Source organism: Paramormyrops kingsleyae, chromosome 1, assembly GCF_048594095.1.
Source record: "Paramormyrops kingsleyae isolate MSU_618 chromosome 1, PKINGS_0.4, whole genome shotgun sequence".
NCBI lineage: Eukaryota > Metazoa > Chordata > Actinopteri > Osteoglossiformes > Mormyridae > Paramormyrops > Paramormyrops kingsleyae.
Genome location: NC_132797.1, coordinates 21,306,085 through 21,316,735, shown reverse-complemented (window position 1 = coordinate 21,316,735; position 10,651 = coordinate 21,306,085). Strand labels below are relative to the sequence as shown.

General features: G+C 41.2%; 1 protein-coding gene across 2 annotated transcripts; it reads left to right on the top strand.

Annotated features, from left to right (window-relative positions):
* Positions 1 to 256: 256 nt before the first annotated feature.
* Positions 257 to 9,412, top strand: LOC111841622 (transcription factor GATA-6-like). 2 transcript variants are annotated; one of them, XM_023807510.2, is made up of 7 exons: positions 257 to 355; positions 1,063 to 1,878; positions 3,237 to 3,403; positions 3,789 to 3,914; positions 5,132 to 5,219; positions 5,325 to 5,425; positions 7,907 to 9,412. In XM_023807510.2, the coding sequence occupies exons 2-7, from the start codon at positions 1,383 to 1,385 to the stop codon at positions 8,072 to 8,074; spliced, it is 1,146 nt and encodes a 381-aa protein (XP_023663278.2). In that variant the 5' UTR covers positions 257 to 355; positions 1,063 to 1,382; the 3' UTR covers positions 8,075 to 9,412. The 2 variants fall into 2 exon arrangements, with proteins under 2 accessions (XP_023663278.2, XP_023663277.2); XM_023807509.2 differs by lacking the exon at positions 257 to 355 and having other exon boundaries at positions 362 to 1,878.
* The last annotated feature ends 1,239 nt before the right edge of the window (positions 9,413 to 10,651 follow it).

Sequence of the window (10,651 nt, the reverse complement as noted above, 5' to 3'; positions counted from 1 at the left end):
AGAAGTACGTTTTAAGGAGCTTTTAAGGAAAAAAAAAACAGATAGGCCTATGCTAAACATTACACATATACAGGAAACGATTTAAATCCAAAATTCTGAGTTTTAAGCAACATCTGAAAATGGCCACAATCAGTCGCGCTTTAATTTTTAATATTAATTCTCTACTGTCATTGACACCTCATCTCAAATCGCTGATAAGCTTTAAATCCAATCGGAGAATGACGTCCGCTTTCCATCTCAAACATCTCCGCCTATTTTCCAGCTTCGTCACCGGCACTTTAGTGGCTCCGTTTCTGTTCCTCCCGAAGAGAAGCGGGATTAGCGGCCAAGTGGCAGGATGGCGTACCACCCAGAGGTCTGAGGATCGTCTTTCACTATAAGTGTCTTTCGGACTGCGCTCGATCACAGTCCCACTTCCATCTAAAGCACTGGGGAGACGCTCTGATATAAAATGCCCTAATAATATTGGTAGCCTGTTAAATTGTCGCGGTTTCCTGCCTCTTAATGTTATCTGATACGTGTGATATGATTATTTAATTACTGTAATGACATGCTGCACTTGTTTCCTATATCCGTGGGGGTTATTCACTTTCGATTTTTATCTTTTGATTTTTAACTATAATAAGTTGGAAATATGTGTTTAAGTATACGTACTTAAAAATTCCGGGAATTGTCCTTCGACGTGACTGCCCTGCGGTTGATAAATGTTTGGTTTTTGCTTAGTAAAACAAACTACATATACTTACAACAAGTAAAGAAATACAATGTAAATATTCTAGTATTGTCCGGGATAGGAAGGGGACAGAAAATTATGGGCACTTGTAGCACAGGAAACTTTCCCTTTCCCTTTGCTCCTAGAGAATAATGACATATTTTAAAAGAGCTTGATTGTTATACCAACAACCAAAAAAAAGCTGTTAGATAAAATAAATAAAAACACGAAAATCGTTTTCTGTAGTATAATTGCAGTTACTCAATCGACTAAATATCAGTAAGACTTTCGGAACTGATCAGCTTAAGTAAAATGGTTTTAATGCGGTTCATTTTTTCCCACTTACACAGGAAACGATTCACTTTTTTCTTAATCTCTTGGCGGAACCGAGATGGACTTAAGCCCGTGCTGAAGCCAACAGTCTCCAGTCCGTATTGTCAACAGTGGAGCACATCGGTATAGCGGGGACGGCAAAGCCCACCGTCCGGCACCGAGAGGGCCGAGGTCACCCCGCCGGAGCAGCCCAATAGTCTGCGTGCGTCTTTCAATTCTCCTCCGATGCAACGCCGTGTACCCCAGTTTCGAGGACTTCGCACTATTAGCAAATTTAGATAAAGCTAATTAATATATAGCTTCCAGCGCAGCACCGAAAGGGAGCCGGATTGTCGATATGTATCAAACCCTTGCCATCGCGGCCGGCCCGGGTCAGGCGGGGTACGACTGTCATGCCGCCGCAGCCGCCTACATGCACTCGTCTCCCACCTCTCCGGTGTACGTGCCGCCCACCCGGGTGGGACCTGTGATCTCCAGCCTCCCGTACCTGCCGGGCGGCGTATCCACTGAAGCGAGCCTTGCGGTCAGCGGCCCCTCGGTGTGGTCACAGCCCGCAGTAGAGAGCTCCCCGTACGCCGCCGGGAGCCCTCACGCATCCGGCCGCTTTCACTATTCACCGAGTCCCCCGGTGAACGGCGGAGCCTCCAGGGACGGCAGCTTCGGCCGTGATCAGTACGCCCTCAGTCGGCCACCTGGCGGCTCCTTCAGCGGTCCGTACTCGGCTTACGTCGGACCGCAGCTACCCACAGCCTGGACGGGCGGATCCTATGACAGCACCGTGCTGCATGCGTTGCAGACAAGAGCAGGACCGCTACCAGTCAGACCCTGTGGAGGTAAACATTGTATTTCTTAAAAAAAGTATATAGATTTTTTTTTTATCAGTGCAACAAGTTTGCTTATCCCGTATAACAAGCTTGGCCTCCTACGAATCTTCATCATTTGATTGCTTCCATAGTTCTTTTTTTCTCAAGGGGAATCTGAAATGTTTTATTCGCTTCATGTTATTTAACTCAGATTTGTAATCGTAAATTACTAAACAGACTCATGGATATTCTAACCATATACATGCCAAATAGGTCAATGCTTACTGTATACCTGTGCAGCGTGTAGGCCTATACCTACGTGCGTGATTCTCATATATTCCTCACTATAGAGGCCTAAATAGGCCTACCACAATCAGATCATAGTCAGACACAAAATAACGTTTTATTGTTATCATTTTTGCCAGTATTGCCAGTATTAAATCTCTGCATTTTTCTATTTACTATCAAAGCAAGATTAATTATCATAAAACATATAATCGGTACAATCAAATAGAAATAAATCCACCCATCCACTTTGCCATGTAAATAATATTTGCATTTTCCCTCACAGTTTAATGTATCTCTTAGTGTTCATATCCAGTGTTATAAAATGTATAAATGTATAGCATGTACATTTGTTTCAAAATGTTTAAACAATATGTGCTTTCGTTGTTTATCCTTAAGACTTGGAGATTCAGAATATACCTGTTAAGAACATACAAATGAATTTTATGCATTCAAACTGTTGTACACCAAGTAATAAAAATAGAATCTAATGAAAGCTGGGAAATGAAAGCACAAATAAAGCTTATTAAGCTCAGAACTACATATAACAAGCAAAATAGGAAGATTCTTCATATAAACATAAACAGTATTTAAGATGAATTTTAAACACTGGCAGCCCTACAGTATGTGTGGAAATGTCGTGTTTTCCCATGTAGGCCGACCTATACTCAATGAAAAATAAATGTCTAAATAGTACATTGTACCTCTGTTTTCTTTATCCTATATACTATTTGATAGCTGAGCTGAACAAAAAAAGCCCCTTTGAATTGATTTTTACAACATTTCTGTTATGTTATAAAACACCATTTAAAATCAGAGTCTGTTGAGTCAAGGGTGTAGAAGGAAGTTTGATATTGGGGGGTGGGGGGGGTGCAATGAGGTCTATTTTTTTTTCTTTGGGGGGGTGGTGGTAAATAAACCTATATTAAATATTGCCCCCCCCAACCCCCTTCCTGCTAGTGTCCCATGCGTATAAATGCCTTCTTAAAAAATCAGAACCTGTTATCTTGACTTAATTAAAGGATGGTGTTGCTGTTATATCTGTAAGTATGAACTGCTGCTTTTGTACGATCACAGTGTGCGATTTTCCATCCTGAAATCAGACGTGCTGGACGACGTGGGAGACGGCCGGGAGTGTGTGAACTGCGGCTCCGTGTCGACGTCACTGTGGAGGCGTGACAGTGCAGGACACTACCTGTGCAATGCCTGCGGACTGTATAGCAAAGTGAACGGATTCTGCCGGCCGCTTATAAAGCCACAAAAACGCATGGTAACCTGGCTTCCCGAAGTCTGATCAGTGTTAGCTCTTATTTTAAATTTGATCAATTATTTGATCAATTATAATGCTAAGCAGGTTGCCATTTTAAAATAACCAGTTATGTCATGCAAACAGCATTCTACTTCTCATTATTATTATTATGATTATTATTATTATTATTATAACGATAATGCAGTAATTTGAAGAACACTTCAGAATAAGGGACAGGTCATATACAGTCCTTGAAAATTAGTTACAATAATTCTTGAAGCTTCAAGTTTTCAAAATGCCTTCTCAGCAAAAAGGTGAAAAAACAGCCTTTGCACTGAGAAATTGGTGCTAGTGTTGTTGATCAGTCAGTTGCCTTTAACATTGTGTGTCCTCTGTCTCTCCTCAGGTGTCCACGCGACGCCTCGGTCTGGCCTGTGCGAACTGTCAAACGAGCACGACCACGTTATGGCGCAGGAACGCAGAGGGGGAGCCGGTGTGCAACGCGTGTGGTCTGTACACCAAACTGCACGGGGCAAGTTCAGTAAAGCTCATACTTATGGGATAAACGACAATAACGTGACATGACAGAGGCAGTAATACAGCGGGACACTGCTTGAGAGTTCATATCCAGGTCAAACGATTTCCTGGAAAGCCTCACTATTCTCCAGTAATATCCTTTTCGTGATTTACACTGTCAACTAAAACAAAATGTATTGTTCATTTGCACAATGATCTGATACATTTTCTTAATGCATCCTTTATAAAATGAGAAAAACATGAGTAAACATTCCAGTTAAGATACCATCTATAAAATCAATGATTAAAGAAGCTTTTTTTTTACTTTCTGGCATGCATTTGTAGGGATGGCCATAAGCATAGCTGGCATGGTTGTTCAGTGGGCAGTGTTGTAGGGATGGCCATACGCATAGCTGGCATGGTCGTTCAGTGGGCAGTGTTGTAGGGATGGCCATACGCATAGCTGGCATGGTTGTTCAGTGGGCAGTGTTGTAGGGATGGCCATACGCATAGCTGGCATGGTCGTTCAGTGGGCAGTGCTCTTACCTCATATCTGCACTGTTGGACTTTGAAGCTGCCCTGCATGCATCTTAACCCTGCGCTGCACAGAGCTCCTCCTGCTGTCCAAAGAATGTTCCCTGGCTAGATCCCTGTGCTGGGCGATTGTGCTGCCTGCCACAAGTTTGGGCTTATGGATACTTTACATGTCGAGATCAGGTGTTTAGTCAGAATATCACTGAAACGGGCTTAAAATGAGGGAAATTCCAGGCAAAAAAGCCCATCTTAGCAACACAAAAGCACTTAAGTTTAGTGTCCTATGTGCAGTGAAGCCAAGTGGTTGAGCTCATTCTCAAGTCGGCTGCTTGAGGCTTTATAGTGCCTTTTTCTTTACTTTGCATTTTTAGCTTGCTTTGAGATTATTTTAGTGTTAAAGTACTTTTTGGAACCAATCCCACATGGTGTTATGGCCATTTTATTGTTGGGGTTATATAAACCTGTGTGGCTCTGTGGTTTAAGTATCTGTGCCTGTGATCAGAAGGCTGCTGGTTCAAATTCCATAATATGCAGGGTGACTTCACTGCTGGGCCCTTGAGCAAAGACCAGTTCATTCAGGGACTGTCTGACCCTGTGTGTTACTTTTTATGTTGTTCTGGAAAAGCAAATGTAAATAAATGTAATGTGGTAAATAAAATGTACATAAATAGACTCTAATTACACCATGATCTTCTATAGGTTCCGAGGCCTCTTGCCATGAAGAAAGAAGGAATTCAGACTAGAAAAAGAAAACCAAAGGCTTTGAACAAGAACAAGAGTACAAACGGTAACTTTCCAGCACGTATTGTGACATGGCTATAGCATATAAAACGCTGTCCAAAGTTAGTTTTCATGAAGTGTATTCAGCTTCAGTGTGGGCATCTTTCCATAGGGACCATTAACACAGCTGCCATAATAATCCCAAACGTGTCCACCAATCCTGAGGACTTCTCGAAGACACGATCTCCACAAACAGAGGCGTCACTCACTGAGGTACGGAGCGTTCATGGGAGTTTTACTTTCGCAAAAATGTTCTGAGGGCAGAATGAAAAATGATTGGTTCAGAGAGATAACCTCCTCTACAATCTGATTAGTTATGTCTAATGTCATTTTTTGTTCTGCCCCCAGAACAATGTTGTGTAAGTAAAACTCCCACAAGCATGGAGAGTATTTGCTGGAAATAAGATTTTTCTTAAAATATTAACTTTTGCAGTAAATCACTTCTATAATTCTATAATTTAAAGCAGAGTTGCTAATTACATTAACAACTTACACATTTAGAACCAAGCAACTGAATCTAAGTTGCTTTTGGAAAATGTGCCCCAGTTAAGCAGTAAAATATGAATATATATTCCATTGTGGCGTTTAGCAAACCAAAACATCGCAGCGGCAAAAACAAAACTGAACAATAACAATAAGGTTCCATAGCACTACGTGCTTGGACCCTTAAAGACAGTTTCCGAATGAAACTTGGCATCCTGATCAAGACTGACAATTTATTGTTCTAATATTCATTTATTGTTTTGTATTCTTCCAGTAATATAATGTGATTGCACTTTTTATTCATCAGCGTTTAATTCGTTGCATGTTATAAACTGTAAAAAGGCTATTATTGTCTCTTCTTTTCTTGCAATTCACACTGACTTTCCAAACTGATGGCCGTGGGGGGCAGTAACAGTAACTTTGCAGACTGACGGACCATTGACAGTATGCAAACTATTACAGGTGTGATGACACCTGTCTCATCAACATTCATTGTGAAGGCCACTGACTTAAAAGAAAATAGTGTCACTCCAAAGTTCACTTCATGCTTTAGTAATCAAACCACATGAAATCTCGGAATATCTCGCTTGCCTGTGTATAACCAACCCCTATGTATACAGACGCTCCTCTACTTATGAACGAGTTACGTTCCGAACGGACGTTCGTAACTTGAAATGTTCGTAAGTCTTATTAAACATAATTTTAAGGGTATACGCAAGTACAAAGAACTAGGATGCTGGGAGTACGCACACTACGCTGCTGCGCGGCGGGAGTAGCGGCCAGAAGTCATACTAGGCGGAATTGGCACGCAGAAAAACAAAATTTAAGTTGTGGACAGGAAACGGGAGCCCAATGAACACAATTTGGACTTAAAGTCCGCTTCGTTCGTATGTCTGAAGGTTTGTAAGTTGAACGTTCGCAAATAGAGGAGCGTCTGTATATGTAAGCCCCGGAGCTCAAAGTCTTTTTAAGCTAGAAATGTTTATAATGTAATTTTTAACAATTTCTCAGCACCTCTGAAAGTAGGTTTTTGAAAAATGTATGCTTAAAGTTCATTTTAACAAAAAAAATACAATAATGACATTCTAAATGGTCTCAGATTATTTGTTCTGAGTTTATGCTGAATAAAATCATTTGTAGCACTTTAGTGATATATTTAAAAATGTCAAGGCATGTCAGACTACCTGAGAAGTGTCTGAGAAGCCTCAGACCCCAAAGATTTAAGATCTGCTTGATTTTGGACTAATTCCCCAAAATTCCCCTAAAGGGTGCTGGATGGGGCGTTGGATGTGGCTCAGTAAATGAACAATCTGTACATGTAATCAGATCAAATCAAATAGCCTTTTATTGTCAATTCACTATATGTCCATAACATACAATGGAATCGAAATGCTGTTTCTCTCTCCTCTTCGTAGTTTATAAAAGTATAAACATATAAGATAAATACCATCTGTACAATATGTAAAAGCTGGTAGTGCAAAAACAGCAAAAGACCAGTAACCTTCAGTAATCAGAAGGTTGCTGGTTTAAATCCTCTGCACCATGGACCCGAGGCCTTTAGCTCTTAAAAATGTCCCAGGGGTGACAGATAAACTGTTTCAAGGTTATTGTTACATGTGTTCTAAGCATCACAATGGAATTCCTATGCTGCAGTTGCAGGGTAGGCCACTGGGGGTAAGTTTGTGTCTGAAAAGAGAGCAAAGCAGTATGTGTTAAAATCAAAGGATTCCTGGGTACTTGCACAAATGGTGAATGAAGCATCGTTCACAGATCTTCCAAGAGAAACAGACAAAGCAGACCCCATGTCCAGCTTCCTGTCATCGTTTGTAGTCTCTGCACTTGTTTTATTTTCGTTGCTTGTTGTTTTCTGTTACCCAACTGTTGTCTTTGGTGCTTATTACTCTCCATTGGTTTTTTAAACCACCAAACTATCCTAAAGTCTTGGTTCCATCTTCCCGTCCTTGTGCTGCATGCATCTGCATCTTCATCTTCATGCATCTTCACAGAGCTAACCATAGCAAGTCTCACTCATTATTATATAGACGACCACGTTTTTATAAAACATTACACTATGGTTTGACTTGCTGAAAAAACAAAGAGATTTCCTTCACTCCATAAAATTTTATAAGGGGGAAAAATGGTTTGTGAATGATCCTGTGGTATCTTCTGACCGTCCATAATCTCGTAATGTGCAACTGTTTGGTGCTGCAGGTGAACTCCTCGGCCATGGGGGGCAGCACTGAGACCCTCAGCTCAGAGAACCCCTCTGTGAAGTACCCAGAGCAAGACAGCTTATACCCTGGGATCAGCCACACTTCCACACCGGAGCTACCAGTAGACACACGGGGGGAGTCATGGGGCCCCCTGGCTCTCACCTAAATCCTCAGATACTGACAGCAAATGCTAGTGCCTTACCGGAGCTCACATCCATACTCCTGCTGGGAATAGGCTGAAGGAATCGGGAGACACAGTGGATGGACGTTTGTATTCAGGACAAGGGTGATTGTGGGATGTTTTTAAGGTGAGCAGCATAAGAGAGGCCATAATTCATAGAGGAGCCAACCGTATCATTCACCAATGATAGGTGAGTGACAGGCAAGGGGACACTACAAGGGCCAATCAGCTGTCAGTTGAGGCCGGTGCCTTTGTGGCCCCGCCCTGGCATGCACCCCTGTATCTGGACAAGAACAAAAACCAGGTTTAGATTGAAATCAACTGCCTTGAAATGTATTGTTTAAGATATATCATGTATGTGGAAAAAGTGCATTTTCTCAAATGTGTAAACACATACATGCAAATGGGATGCAAATTGAACACTGAATGCCTTACTATTTCATTGATACATTATATATTTTATACAGTTTCCTACTTTTATAATTATCAAGATTTTTTTTGTAGTGCACCTCCTATTTTGACTAAAGAATTTCAGCTATTGAAAATTATTGTCTCAAATATGTATTTGAGTTATTTTTATTATTTTTCAAGAAAACAATGTAATACCCTTTTTTTAGGATTAAATTAATTGAGATTGTACAATATATTACAATGAATTTTAATGAATTCCATCTTGAATTCAACAGCATTTTACACTACAGCAGCACAAGAAGTTTACATTCCCTCCATGGTCGTTGAGTGAAATTATAATGGTCATATGCAGGGCATGGTTTGCAGGCAAAGTGTTTTCTTAACGTGCAGTTACAGTACGGGCTGTACAGTGTGGGCCCTGCAACGGACTGGCATCCTGTCCAGGGGCCCTACTGGGTCCAGATCCCCAGTCTCCTCTGGAACAGAACGACTGCAATTATAATGCAATTAGCTGCTGGTTTTGCTATTCCTTGTTTAAGATGTCAATAAATACTACAACTAATTTAATAGTGCACAATGTTAATGGTAGTCTTATTTAATAAAGTATTGCTAGTCAGGGGGACCATACAGGGGCAGAAAATTAGGATGATTCCCTAAGTGACAGGTGCTCTGAAACTATGGAACATAACTGGATTGGTCTGGGTGGGGGGTCCAATATGATATGCTTTCAAGGGGCACAAAATCGCAACAATAATTAAAATAAAAACAGTGAGTCTAATACACTGCACCAATGGAAATGTGTTGCACTGGGTTGAAGCAGTCTGCCTGAGCTGATGGAAACCACCGGACATGTATGTACAGGAAAGTGTGCCATTTTCTCAATGTACACTGTATAAAACTGATTTATGTGGAGCTATGGTTTGTCTTCTTATTCACACATTTATGTGCAATAGTTAAGCAGTCAGCATTTATAAATAATCATTTTTTTACAATGTATCCAACCAAGTGATCTGTAAGGACCGTTCCTCCTTTTGACACATAAACCCTGACTTAATCAAACCAGCAGAGAGCTTTTCTTTTCTTTCTTTTGCTATTATCTTCTTGTAATTGCTAGTAAAATTCAATGGTGATCAGCATATTTTCTACCATTGGACCTAGGTGGTCAGGACCGGGATCTGTCCAAACAAGACACAGCTGTCTAGTTTCCATTATTACGGAACAGAAACCCTTATTATTGGATACATGGATCTCAAAATCTCCTAGAAACATACAGTTAGTCAGTCAAGGGAGTCTGTTCCAATTCAAGGCCATTCTGTCAGGTTGAAAGGCGATTGAGTCTGGATCTGTGTAGAGTAAGCAATAGTTTAAAAAAAGGCTTCAAATCCATGCCTCGAATCAATGTGCTAGAGAGGTTGGGTGTGGATTTGGAGCTCAAAGCAAATTCAGAACAGCAAAAATGGATCTGATATAGTGTTTAACCCATGTTAATCAGATGGACATGTGGGTATGGCAATAATCTGTGTGTGTGTGGATTAGGTCTCGGTTATCCTAATTTCATACAGCCCTCATGCAAGGTTTTCCAAAAGAATTTCCACATTTACTATATTGTTTCCCATTGAAAATGTAATGTTTTGTTTGTAAATCTATGGTATTGCAAGAAGCTCTGCACATAAGTGCTCATTTAAACATTCTGTCTGGTGTTTTGTTTGTCTGCCTATCCATCTGTCTGCCTGCCTGTCTGTTCATCTGTCTCTCTGCCTACCAGCATACTTGCTTGTCTATATATGTCTGTCATTCTGCTGGCCTGTCTGTCTAAGCTTCCAGTGCCCCCTCACCAAGAAGCTTTTATGTCACTTATGGTTTAGCTCAGGGGTGTCAAAGTCCAGTCCTGGGGGGCCGGAGCCCTGTGTAGCTTAGTTCTTTCCCTGTTCCACCACAAATGATTCAGCTCAACAGCTATGTGGTAATTAGCACAAGAAGTTGAATCAGGTGTGTTAAACGAGGGGAAACCCAAAAATGTGCAGGGCTCCGGCCCCCCAGGACTGGAGTCTGACACCTGTGGTTTAGCTGCTGAATGAGGGAGATCATCCATTTCCATGGATTTGAATTACAAATGGGGCAGATAAACTTATCTGGAGCCCCTAGGCTGAC